This window comes from Mytilus californianus, unplaced genomic scaffold, assembly GCF_021869535.1.
Source record: "Mytilus californianus isolate M0D057914Y unplaced genomic scaffold, xbMytCali1.0.p SCAF_22, whole genome shotgun sequence".
In the NCBI taxonomy this organism is placed as follows: Eukaryota; Metazoa; Mollusca; class Bivalvia; order Mytilida; family Mytilidae; genus Mytilus; species Mytilus californianus.
In genome coordinates, this window is record NW_026262671.1 from 2,470,243 (window position 1) to 2,484,278 (window position 14,036).

A 14,036-nucleotide genomic window follows, 5' to 3' on the forward strand; every position below is an offset into this window, starting at 1 on the left:
ATGGTCGAGATCCCCACCCCTAAACCATATATATTCCTGTTTGTCATGTCTCGAACATTTGAATGACGTATAGGGTCAGTCCCCAGGGGTTCCCCCCACCCCCAATGTTCTAGTATCTTGTAAATGGTCGAGATCCCCACCCCTAAACCAAAAATATTCTGGTTTGTCATGCCAAGATGATTTGAATGATATACAGGATTAGTCCCCAGGCATCACTAATGCATATAACTTTACTGGACCAAACCAATTTTCACTGGACTTTGTCCAATGTCAGGCGACCCTGGGAATTACGAATTATGGGAGCATTGTTTGGGAGACTTCGTAACAGCATCCTGTTACAATCATTTCTTGTTATTACACAACATTGTCCAGTTTATCAGACAAGTTTTAATGTCAGTTGTAGGATATGTTGTATATTATTGATATTGATAACAAAGTATTGTCCATAATATTTACATGTTATTTGGTTATATTATAGAGAGACGGAGAAACAGCTTTACACCTGGCTGCTCAGTCTGGACATCTTCAGGTCACAAGATATCTTGTAGAACAAGGAGGTATCAGTCCCTTGGTTAAAACACACAAGGTAATATTTTATAGTATATGCCCAGTGTTCAATTAATTTATGGATCACTTAGATGATGTGTAAAATCTGTTTGGTACAAGGTTTTTATTGTTATAAATGTTAACTAAGATACAACACTTAAGTGATATTTCTGGCAAATTTGAGTTAAGATATTATGGACCTGTCTAGATACATTACTTTAATTTCAGAAATTATTGTGTGCATTTATTATTGCGTTTTTTCAGGAATGGAAAAAAATGCGAGTTGAATTATTGCGATTTCAAAAAAATTTGCATACAGGTCTATGTTTCAGTTATCAGAATGTGAGTTCATATTATTGCGATACTCACCCAGTCGCATTATTCGCATAAATAAAAACTTGCAATAATTTCTGAATTTACAGTATAACATTGCTGTTTGTATAGAATTCAGTTACTGGTGAACTCAGGTGTGTAAATAAATGTCCTTCTGCCAATTCTACATCATTTAGGGAAAAAAGCTTAGACTCTTTGGCTCAGAGTCAGAATCATATATCAAGAGTATGATGATATTTATTCTTGTGATCTGTGGCTATTGGAGCTAGATTGCTTGAGTTAACATGTCAGTCTAATACAAAGTTGAGAATAATCGTGTTACTGTGACATTTATCATCCTTAATATGCATTAAATATTTGCCGCTGGACATGAATACATTTTATCCCCTGCTCCACAGCTGTATACAGGTTTATGTCTTAACTCTTTTTCTGTCATATATTAAAAATGTTTGTCACTTATTTTTTCTCAGGAACTGCAAGTTTGAGCTTGTTGAAATATATCACTAAGTTCATGAAGTAATAATCAGATCTGATCGGTCACAAAAAGATAAAATATTACTAAGTTGTTACTGGTGTGAAGTGATGATCAGAGCTGAGGGTCACAAAAAAAAAAATATTACTCAGCTGTTACTGGTGTGAAGTGATAATCAGAGTTGAGGGGTCACAAAATGAAATAAAATACCACTCAGTTTTTACTGGTATGAAGTGATGATCAGAGCTGAGGAGTCACAAAAAAATAATATATTACTCAGCTGTTACTGGTGTGAAGTGATAACCAGAGCTGTGGGGTCACAAAAAAATTAAATACCACTTGGCTGTTACTGGTGTGAAGTGATAACCAGAGCTGTGGGGTCACAAAAAAATAAAATACCACTCAGCTGTTACTGGTGTGAAGTGATAACCTGAGCTGTGGGGTCACAAAAAAATAAAATATTAGTCAGTTGTTACTGGTGTGAAGTGATAATCAAAGCTGAGGGGTCACAAAAAAATAAAATACCGCTCAGCTGTTACTGGTGTGAAGTGATGATCAGAGTTGAGGGGTCAAAAAATAAAATACCACTCAGCTGTTACTGGTGTGAAGTGATGATCAGAGCTGAGGGTCAGAAAAAAAATAATATACCACTCAGCTGTTACTGGTATGAAGTGATAATCAGAGCTGAGGGGTCACAAAAAAATAAAATACCACTCAGCTGTTACTGGTATGAAGTGTAATCAGAGCTGAGGGGTCACAATGAATTAAAAAAACCACTCAGCTGTTACTGGTGTGAAGTGATAATCAGAGCTGAGGGGTAAAAAAAAAAAATATACCACTCAGCTGTTACTGGTGTGAAGTGATAATCAGAGCTGAGGAGTCACAAAAAAATAAAATACCACTCAGTTGTTACTTGTATAAAGCGATGATCAGAGCTGAGGAGTCACAAAAAAATAAAATACCACTCAGTTGTTACTTGTATAAAGCGATGATCAGAGCTGAGGAGTCACAAAAAAATAATATATTACTCAGTTGTTACTGGTGTGAAGTGATGACCAGAGCTTAGGAGTAAAAAAATAAAATAAAATACCACCCAGCTTTTACTTGTAAGAAGTGATGATCAGAGCAAAGGGGTCACAAAATAGATAGAATGCCATTCAGCTGTTAATGGTATTAAATGATGATCAGAGCTCAGGGGTCACAAAAAACACTCAGCTGTTACTGGTATGAAGTGAAAGTCAGAGATGAGGGGTCACAAAATAAAATAAAAATTGCACTCAGCTGTTACTGGTATGAATTGATGATCAGAGCTGAGGGGTCACAAAATAGAATAAAATACTACTCATCTGTTAAGAGTATGACGTGATGATCAGAGCTGAGGGGTCAGGCAATGAAATAAAATACCACTCATCTGTTACTGGTAGGAATGTACTGTAAGATAAGTATTACAAAAGAGATCAAATGATAAATATCAATATTTTTCACTGATTTCAGGGTGAAACTCCATATGATCTTGCAGCAGCAAAACTGACGAACTCCCCAAGATACAAGGAAGTAATGGAATACTTACAGGTACATATATTACAAGTTCTTACTTTTAAACAGAATAACATGAAATCAATATTTATTGCTGCACCATACATAAAATTAGAAGATAAGGTATGATTGCCAATGAGGTAACTCTCCACAAGAGACCAAATGACACAGAAATTAAGTATAAATTAAGAAGTGTAAAGAGTTATAACACGAAATAAAGCCAAAAGGAGGACACTGAAAGCGATTGTTTTTCATTATTTAGTCCTGTTTATTTCTCAAATTAAAAGTAAACTCAGACAGTTGAGTAGGATTTGCTGCAAGGTTTAAGGTATTCATGGGGACTTGTACCCTACTAAAAGTGTCCAGTCAAACTGAAGAAGTAAACAAAATAGCGGCATACTTATATCAAGCCTGTCTTTAATATTTTCTTCTTGGCTTTCGTGAAAAACACTAAACACTGTCTACTGAATAAATGGGTTTTCCTACGGGGCCGTGGTACTAAACACTGTAGAACTGGATAAATGGGTTTTCTTACAGGCCGTGGTACTAAACACTGTCTACTGGATAAATGGGTTTTCTTACGGGCAGTGGTACTAAACACTGTCTACTGGGTAGATGGGTTTTCTTACATGTAATGGTACTTAAATAACAGTATACTGATATCAAATCTGTCTTTTTAATACTACTGGATAAATGGGTTTTCTTACAGGCAGTGGTACTAAACACTAGCTAATGAGTAGATGGAACTCTTGGGTACCCTTACCACAGTGGAAATAAACACTTGTCTATTTGGTAGATGATACACTAAAGTACCCTAACCAGCAGTAGCACTGAACCTTGTCCACTGGGCAGAGGGGTACCCTTACCAGCAGTGGTACTTATCACTGTCTACTGGGTAGGTGGTAGACTTGGATACCCTTACAGGTAGAGGTACTAAACACTGTCTACTGGGTAGATGGTACACTTGGATACCCTTACAGGTAGTTGTTCTAAACACTGTCTACTGAGTAGGTGGTACACTTTGATACCCTTACAGGTAGTGGTACTAAACACTGTCTACTAGGTAGATGGTACACTTGAATACCCTAACAGGTAGTGCTACTAAACACTGTCTACTTGGTAGGTGGTAGACGTAGATACCCTTACCAGCAGTGGTACTAAACACTGTCTACTGGGTAGATGGTACACTTGAATACCCTTACAGGTAGTGGTACTAAACACTGTCTACTGGATAGGTGGTAGACTTGGATACCCTTACAGGTAGTGGTACTAAACACTGTCTACTTGGTAGGTGGTAGATGTAGATACCCTTACCAGCAGTGGTACTAAACACTGTCTACTGGGTAGATGGTACACTTGAATACCCTTACAGGCAGTGGTACTAAACACTGTCTACTGGGTAGGTGATAGACTTGGATACCCTTACAGGTAGTGGTACTAAACACTGTATACTGGGTAGGTGGTAGACTTGGATACCCTTACAGGTAGTGGTACTAAACACTATCTGCTGGGTAGATGGTAGACTTGGACACCTTTACAGGCAGTGGTACTAAACACTGTCTACTGGGTAGATGGTACACTTGGATACCCTTACAGGCAGTGGTACAAAACACTGTCTACTGGTTAGATGGTACACTTGAATACCCTTACAGGTCGTGGTACTAAATACTGTCTACTGGGTAGGTGGTAGACTCGGAAACCCTTACCAGCAGTGGTACTAAACACTGTCTACTGGGTAGGTGGTAGACTTGCATACCCTTACATGCAGTGGTACTAAACACTGTCTACTGGGTAGATGGTACACTTGAATACCCTTACAGGTAGTGGTACTAAACACTGTCTGCTTGGTAGATGGTAGACCTGGATACCCTTACAGGCAGTGGTACTTAACACTGTCTACTGGGTACATGGTACACTTGAATACCCTTACAGGTAGTGGTACTAAACACTGTCTACTGGGTAGGTGGTAGACATAGATACCCTTACCAGCAGTGGTACTAAACACTGTCTACTGGGTAGATGGTACACGTCAATACCCTTACAGGTAGTGGTACTAAACACTGTCTACTGGGTAGATGGTACACTTGAATACCCTTACAGGTAGTGGTACTAAACACTGTCTACTGGGTAGATGGTAGACTTGGATACCTTTACAGGTAATGGTACAAAACACTGTCATCTCGGTAGATGGTAGACTTGGATACCCTTACAGGCAGTGGTACCAAACACTTTATACTGGGTAGATGGTACACTTGAATACCCTTACAGGCAGTGGTACTAAACACTGTCTACTGGGTAGGAGGTAGACGTAGATACCCCTACCAGCAGTGGTACTAAACACTGTCTACTGGGTAGGTGGTAGACTTAGATACCCTTACAGGCAGTTTTACTAAACACTTGTCTACTGGGTAGATGGTAGACTTAGATACCCTTACAGGCAGTGTTACTAAACACTTGTCTACTGGGTAGATGGTACACTTGGATACCCTTACAGGCAGTGTTACTAAACACTTGTCTACTGGGTAGATGGTACACTTGGATACCCTTACAGGCAGTGGTACTAAACACTGTATACTGGGTAGATGGTACACTTGGGTACCCTTACAGCAATGGTACTAAACACTGTCTACTGGGTAGATGGTACACTTGGATACCCTTACAGGTAGTGCTACTTGACATTGTCAACTGGGTAGATGGTACACTTGAATACCCTTACAGGCAGTGGTACTAAACACTTTATACTGGGTAGATGGTACACTTGAATACCCTTATAGGCAGTGGTACTTAACACTGTCTACTTGGTAGATGGTACACTTGAATACCCTAACAGGTAGTGGTACTGAACACTGTCTACTGGGTAGGAGGTAGATGTAGATACCCCTACCAGCAGTGGTAATAAACACTGTCTACTTGGTAGATGGTACACTTGGATACCCTTACAGGCAGTGGTACTAAACATTGTCTACTGGGTAGATGGTACACTTGAATACCCTTACAGGTCGTGGTACTGAACACTGTCTACTGGGTAGATGGTAGACTTGGATACACTTACCAGCAGTGGTACTAAACACTGTCTCCAGGGTAGGTGGTAGACTTGGACACCTTTACAGGCAGTGGTACTAAACACTGTCTACTGGGTAGATGGTACACTTGAATACCCTTACATGTAATGGTACTAAACACTGTATACTGGGTAGGTGGTAGACTTGGATACCCTTACAGGTAGTGGTACTAAACACTGTCTACTGGGTAGATGGTATACTTGGACGCCTTTACAGGCAGTGGTACTAAACACTGTCTACTGGGTAGATGGTACACTTGGATACCCTTACAGGCAGTGGTACTAAACACTGTCTACTGGGTAGATGGTACACTTGGATACCCTTACAGGTCGTGGTACTAAACACTGTCTACTGGGTAGGTGGTAGACTTGGATACACTTACCAACAGTGGTTCTAAACACTGTCTACTGGGTAGGTGGAAGACTTGGAACCTTTACAGGCAGTGATACTAAACACTGTCTACTGGGTAGGTGGTAGACTTGGATACCCTTACAGGCAGTGTTACTAAACACTGTCTACTGGGTAGATGGAACACTTGAATACCCTTACAGGCAGTGGTACTTAACACTGTATACTGGGTAGATGGTACACTTGGATACCCTTACAGGCAGTGGTACTAAACACTGTCTACTGGGTAGATGGTACACTTGGATACCCTTACAGGTAGTGCTACTTGACACTGTCTACTGGGTAAGTGGTAGACTTTGATACCCTTACAGGTAGTGGTACTAAACACTGTCTACTGGGTAGATGGTACACTTAAATACCCTTACAGGTAGTGGTACTAAACACTGTCTACTGGGTAGGTGGTAGACTTGGATACCCTTACCAGCAGTGGTACTAAACACTGTCTACTGGGTAGGTGGTAAACTTGGATACCCTTACAGGTAGTGGTACTAAACACTGTCTACTGGGTAGATATTAGACTTGGATACCCTTACAGGCAGTGGTACTAAACACTGTCTACTGGGTAGATGGTACACTTGGATACCCTTACAGGTAGTGCTACTAAACACTGTCTACTGGGTAGATGGTACACTTGGATACCCTTACAAGTAGTGGTACTAAACACTGTCTACTGGGTAGATGGTACACTTGAATACCCTTACAGGAAGTGTTACTAAACACTGTCTACTGGGTAGGTGGTAGACTTGGATACCCTTACAGGTAGTGGTACTAAACACTGTCTACTGGGTAGATAGTAGACTTGGATACCCTTACATGCAGTGGTACTAAAGACTGTCTACTGGGTAGATGGTACACTTGGATACCCTTACAGGTAGTGCTACTAAACACTGTCTACTGGGTAGATGGTACACTTGGATACCCTTACAGGGAGTCATACTAAACACTGTCTACTGGGTCGATGGTAGACTTGGATACCCTTACAGGTAGTGGTACTAAACACTGTCTACTGGGTAGATGGTAGACTTGGACACCTTTACATGTAGTGGTACTAAACACTGTCTACTGGGTAGATGGTACACTTGAATACCCTTACAGGTAGTGGTACTAAACACTGTCTACTGGGTTGATGGTACACTTGAATACCCTTACAGGTAGTGGTAATAAACACTGTCTACTTGGTAGGTGGTAGACTTGGATACCCTTACCAGCAGTGCTACTAACACTGTCTACTTGGTAGATGATACACTTTTAACCAGTAGTGGTACTAAATAGTGGTTACATTTGGTTATGATTACCGGCAGTGGCTCTAAAATGTTTGGTTATTTTGGCATTTTTGAAGATCAAGCATATTTGGTCTTTTCTGCTGTTTACAATTTAATTTTTCTATTGTTTTTTTGAGATAATATGCAAAAAACACTAAAATTTGTCAATATTTACCATGCAAGGTAAACAAAAACTCACAGCGCATATTCCTTCTTTTTTTAGACAGTCATGTCAGAGAAATCCTCAAGTACTGCTGGACCAAGGATGGAAGGTATTATCTCATACATTATTTCATTATTAGAATTAACACTATATAAATAACACATAGCCGAGAGGGTGATAGAGCAGATTGTTACCCCGAGAAAACATTGTCAACTGAGGCGAAGCCAAGGTTGACAATGTCTTTTCGAGGGGTAACAATCTGCTCTATCACCCTCTCAGATATGTGTTACTTAATTTATTATACTGAATGTTCTGTTATTACTGTCGATTAAATTTCAAATTCAAAGTAATAAACTATGACGTCTTGTACATAACAACCATCCGTATTTAATAAAGCGCACAGTTGATCAAGCGTCTCCGTGAAGGGTAATAGAGTATTTGCCATAGGATAGAGTCGTATTTAATAAAGCGCACACTAGATCAAGCCTCTCCGTGAAGGGTAATAGAGTATTTTCCATAGGATAGAGTCGTATTTAATAAAGCGCACACTTGATCAAGCGTCTCCATGAAGGGTAATAGAGTTAATTAACACACTCGTATTAGCCAATCAAAATATGGCATTTTAACGTGAAGTATAATAAATGTAAATATAATGAGAGGGAGATCCCTATTTATTTTTAGGTCACAAAGTCAAATGACAAGGTCAAAGTTACTTTAAATAGGCTGATATCAGATGAGAAACAGGTTGTCCAGATGCTAGGGTTCAAATTTTCTTTAGGCAATGGGAGGTCCAAAACCTTTGACCAAAAAGTACTTAAAGGTCCCTCCTTTATTCTTGGAAAGTATAATTTGAATTGAAAACTCAAGCTAGAAAAACAGAATATGCTTACCCTTCCAAAGCACTCATCATATGTCAACCTCATTTTTAGCTCACCGGGGCCCAAAGGGCCCCATGTGAGCTTATGCCATCACTTGGCGTCCGTCGTTGTCCGTCGTCGTCGTAAACTATTTCAAAAATCATCTCCTCTGAATTTACACAATTTGTTCAAGTTTGCTAACATTTAAAAATCTTCTCCTCTGAAACTACTGGGCCAATTGCCTTCAAACTTTAACTAAATGTTCCTTAGGGTATCTTGTTTATAAATTATATCCGAAGTTTGTATCCATCGACAAACATGGCCGCCATGGCTAAAAATAGAACATGAGGGTCAAATGCAGTTTTTGGCTTATATCTCAAAAACTAAATCTTTTAGAGCAAATGTGACAGGGGTAAAATTGTTTAATTGGTCAAGATCTACAGGCCCTGAAATTTTCAGACGAATCGAACAACCCATTGTTGGGTTGCTGCCACTGAATTGGTAGTTTTAACAAAATTTTGCAGTTTTTGTTATTATTTTGAATATTATTATAGATATATATAAACTGTAAGCAGCAATAATGTTCAGCAAAGTAAGATCTACAAAAAAGTTTGTATGACTATAATTGTCAATTGACCCCTTAAGGAGTTGTTGCCCTTTAAAGACAATTTTACACAATTTGTTCATCAAGTTTGCTAACATTTAAAAATCTTCTCCTCTGAAACTGCTGGGCCAATAACCTTCAAACTTTAACTTAATGTTCCTAAGGGTATCTTGTTTATAAATTTTATCCGAAGTTTGTATCCATCGACAAACATGGCTGCCATGGCTAAAAATAGAACATAAGAGTCAAATGCAGTTTTTGGCTTATATCTCAAAAACTAAATCTTTTAGAGCAAATGTGACATGGCGTAAAATTGTTTAATTGGTCAAGATCTATTGGCCCTGAAATTATCAGACGAATCGAACAACCCATTGTTGGGTTGCTGCCACCGAATTGGTAGTTTTAACAAAATTTTGCAGTTTTTTGTTATTATTTTGAATATTATTATAGATATATATAAACCATGTAAACTGTAAGCAGCAATAATGTTCAGCAAAGTAAGATCTACAAAAAAGGTAATAAGACCAAAATTGTCAATTGACCCCCTAAGGAGTTATTGCCCTTTAAATACAATTTTACATAATTTGTTCATCAAGTTTGCTAACCATGCTAACATTTAAAAATCTTCTCCTCTGAAATACAGGTGAGTGATTCAGCCTCTTGTTTCTGAATTTCTAAAAAAAATTCAATCAGAAAGGGTTCCCCTTTCCCATGCCAACCCTATATGCTGTGTTAAATAACACTGCGTACCTTTTTAATTGTTCTGGTTTCAATTGGTGCTTAAGATGATTTGATTTGATTTTGGTGTTTTAACGCCACTTTTAAGCACCGCTTTTGGGCTATTTTGTGGCGGCCAGTTTTTATTGGTGGAGGAAGCCAGAGTGCCCGGAGAAAACCACCGACCTTCGATAGGAAAACTGACAATCCTAGTCAATTAAGATTGGAGTCGAGTGCACCTGCACAAGCGGGGTTCGAACTCACAACCTCAGTGTTGACTGGCTAGTGATTACAGTAGTAACTACTTAGACCACTGGGCCACCGAGGCCCCTGCTGCTTCAGAACACACTAGCCTAACTTGTCAGATAACAGCTCAACTTTGTTTATAAGTTTCTTTTAACCACTGATTTGGCAATATAGATGCTGGGAGGTAGTTTCATGATTTTTTATGGGGTCAAGTTTTAAGTTTTGTGTCCAAAAACCAGAGCATTTTCCCTTTCAGTGTGTGAGGGATAAATCAGTTGAATCATCGAAAGTCACCCAAGGATGATTCACCTTCCATTGGGGCAAAAATTTACGTTTTTGCTTTTCCCTGTCATATCTTTGGTCTTTAGCTGTCAGAACCTGTCTTTTAGGCTACATTTCATCAATCAGCCCAGCTGTATCACCTGTTTCTTCAGATTTTCATTATGTTTGTATACCTCAGTAATATATTCTCAAGTTTCCTGGTATCTTGTACGACTATCGGTCACGTGACTGCACTTAAATCAATTGTGAAGTATTTAAGCAAAAACATGTTTCCTTTTAGTAAGGTTACATATTGATTTTTTTTATACTAGGTTTTTGTGGAGCCTGCGACTTGGGATAGTGATCCGGCGGCGGCGTTAACTAACTTCTTGAAAGCTTAATATTTCAGAAGGAAGAAGACCAGGATGCTTCATACTTTGTATATAGATGCCTTATGATATGAAGTTTCCGTCTGTCATATGTCCATTGTCCTTGACCTCATTTTCATGGTTCAGTGACTACTTGAAAAAAAAGTTCAGAATTTTTTGTAATGTTAATTTCTCTCTTATTATGAGTAATAGGATAACTATATTCAGTATGTGTGTACCTTGCAAGGTCCTCATGCCTGTCAGGCAGTTTTCACTTGACCTGGATCTCATTTCATGGATCAGTGAACAAGGTTAAGTTTTCATGGTCAAGTCCATATCTGAGATACTATAAGCAATAGGTCTACTATATTTGGTGTATGTAATGATTGTAAGGTGTACATGTCCAACTGGCAAGTGTCATCTGACCTTGACCTCATTTTCACGGTTCATTGCTCAATGTGAAGTTTTTGTTTTTTGGTCTGTTTTTCTAATACTGTATGCAGCAGGTCAACTATATTTGGTGTATTAAAATATTTTATGATGTAAATGTCAGTCTGGCATGTTTTATTTGACCTTGACCTCATTTTCACGGTTGATTGCTCAATGTTAAGTTTTTGTCTCGCCTTGACGGAGTCAAAAAGCGAGACATAAGTATTCTGTTTCTGGCGGCGTCAACAATGTATTAGTTTGTGATTAGGTCTAGTTCATGGTGAACCACTAGTAGTAGGTCAATGATATTTGGTTTGCAGTTGTACTAGCATTGGCACATCTCGTTACCATGGAGATTATTTGGCCCCGCCCCCTCAGTCAAGGTCTATTTACTTTGAAACTTTGCTTAGTTTACATGTATTAGTTCGTGATTAGGTCAGTTCATGGGGAAACACTAGTTGTAGGTCAATGATATTTGGTATGCAGTTGTATTAGCATTGGCACATCTCATTACCATGGAGATTATTTGGCCTCGCCAAAAAAAAGGGGCAAAAAACAAGCATTTTTCTAGTTTCAGGACAATAACTTGTGTATAAGTGTATGGATCTTTCTGAAATTATACTACAAAGTTCCATATCACAAAGGAAAAGCTGGAATTGAGTTTGGGAGTAATTGCTCAAAACGTTTAGGAATTAGGAGCCAAAAATAAGCATTTTTCTAGTTTCCAGACAATAACTTGTGTGTTAGTGTATGGATCTCTCTGAAATTGTACTGCAAGTACCATACCTCAAAGGGAAGGCTGGGATTGATTTTGGGGGTAATTGCCTCAAACTTTTAGGAATTAGGGGCCAAAAAGGGGCAAAAAATAAGCATTTTTGTAACTTCCAGACAATAACTTGTGTGTTAGTGTATGGATCTCTCTGACATTGTACCACAAGGTTCCATATCACAAAATGAATGCTGGGATTTATTTTTGGGGTAATTGCCTCAAAATTTTAGGAATTAGGGGCAAAGAAAGGGGCAAAAAACAAGCATTTTTCTAGTTTCATGACAATAACTTGTGTGTAAGTGTATGGATCTTTCTGAAATTGTACTACAAGGTTCCATATCACAAAGGAAAAACTTGAAATGAGTTTGGGGGTTATTGCCCAAAACATTTAGGAATAAGGGGCAAAAAAGGGGCCAAAAATAAGCATTTTTCTAGTTTCCAGACAATAACTTGTGTTCAAGTGTATGGATCTCTCTGAAATTGTACTGCAAGGTACCATACCACAAAGGGAAGGCTGGGATTGATTTTGGGGGTAATTGCCTCAAACTTTTAGGAATTAGGGGCCAAAAAGGGGCAAAAAACAAGCATTTTTCTAGTTTCAGGACAATAACTTGTGTATAAGTGTATGGATCTTTCTGAAATTATACTACAAAGTTCCATATCGCAAAGGAAAAGCTGGAATTGAGTTTGGGAGTAATTGCTCAAAACATTTAGGAATAAGGCCCATTAAGGGGCCAAAAATAAGCATTTTTCTAGTTTCCAGACAATAACTTGTGTGTTAGTGTATGGATCTCTCTGAAATTGTACTGCAAGGTACCATACCACAAAGGGAAGGCTGGGATTGATTTTGGGGGTAATTGCCTCAAACTTTTAGGAATTAGGGGCCAAAAAGGAGCAAAAAATAAGCATTTTTGTAACTTCCAGACAATAACTTGTGTGTTAGTGTATGGATCTCTCTGACATTGTACCACAAGGTTCCATATCACAAAATGAATGCTGGGATTTATTTTTGGGGTGATTGCCTCAAAATTTTAGGAATTAAGGGCCAAAAAAGGGGCAAAAAACAAGCATTTTTCTAGTTTCATGACAATAACTTGTGTGTAAGTGTATGGATCTTTCTGAAATTGTACTACAAGGTTCCATATCACAAAGGAAAAACTTGAATTGAGTTTGGGGGTTATTGCCCAAAACATTTAGGAATAAGGGGCAAAAAAGGGGCCAAAAATAAGCATTTTTCTAGTTTCAAGACCATTACTTGTGTTCATGTGTATGGATCTCTCTGAAATTGTACTGCAAGGTACCATACCACAAAGGGAAGGCTGGGATTGATTTTGGGGATTATTGCCTCAAACTTTTAGGAATTAGGGGCCAAAAAGGGGCAAAAAACAAGCATTTTTCTAGTTTCAGGACAATAACTTGTGTGTTAGTGTATGGATCTCTCTGAAATTGTACTGCAAGGTACCATACCACAAAGGGAAGGCTGGGATTGATTTTGGGGGTAATTGCCTCAAACTTTTAGGTATTAGGGGCCAAAAAGGGGCAAAATATAAGCATTTTTGTAACTTCCAGACAATAACTTGTGTGTTAGTGTATGGATCTCTCTGACATTGTACCACAAAGTTCCATATCACAAAATGAATGCTGGGATTTATTTTTGGGGTAATTGCCTCAAAATTTTAGGAATTAGGGGCAAAATATAAGCATTTTTCTAGTTTCATGACAATAACTTGTGTGTAAGTGTATGGATCTTTCTGAAATTGTACTACAAGGTTCCATATCACAAAGGAAAAACTTGAATTGAGTTTGGGGGTTATTGCCCAAAACATTTAGGAATAAGGGGCAAAAAAGGGGCCAAAAATAAGCATTTTTCCATTTTAAGTTGGTTATTTTTGATTTATATATGAAAGCAAATAATAATGATATGGTTTGATTTCATCAAAAATTGAAATATTGGGGTTTTTTGATATTCTGAATCTAACCGTGTATTTAGATTCTTAATTTTT

At 38.4% G+C, this 14,036-nt stretch overlaps 1 protein-coding gene across 1 annotated transcript in view; it reads left to right on the forward strand.

Moving 5' to 3' along the window:
* The window catches only part of LOC127732090 (death-associated protein kinase 1-like), an 82,221-nt gene that overhangs the window by 2,627 nt on the left and 65,558 nt on the right, over nt 1-14,036 (forward strand). Inside the window, exons 2-4 of the mRNA XM_052241144.1 lie at nt 479-586; nt 2,846-2,923; nt 7,843-7,891. Of these exons, the coding sequence (XP_052097104.1) occupies nt 479-586; nt 2,846-2,923; nt 7,843-7,891 (235 nt within the window). The remainder of the gene's footprint in view (nt 1-478; nt 587-2,845; nt 2,924-7,842; nt 7,892-14,036) is intronic.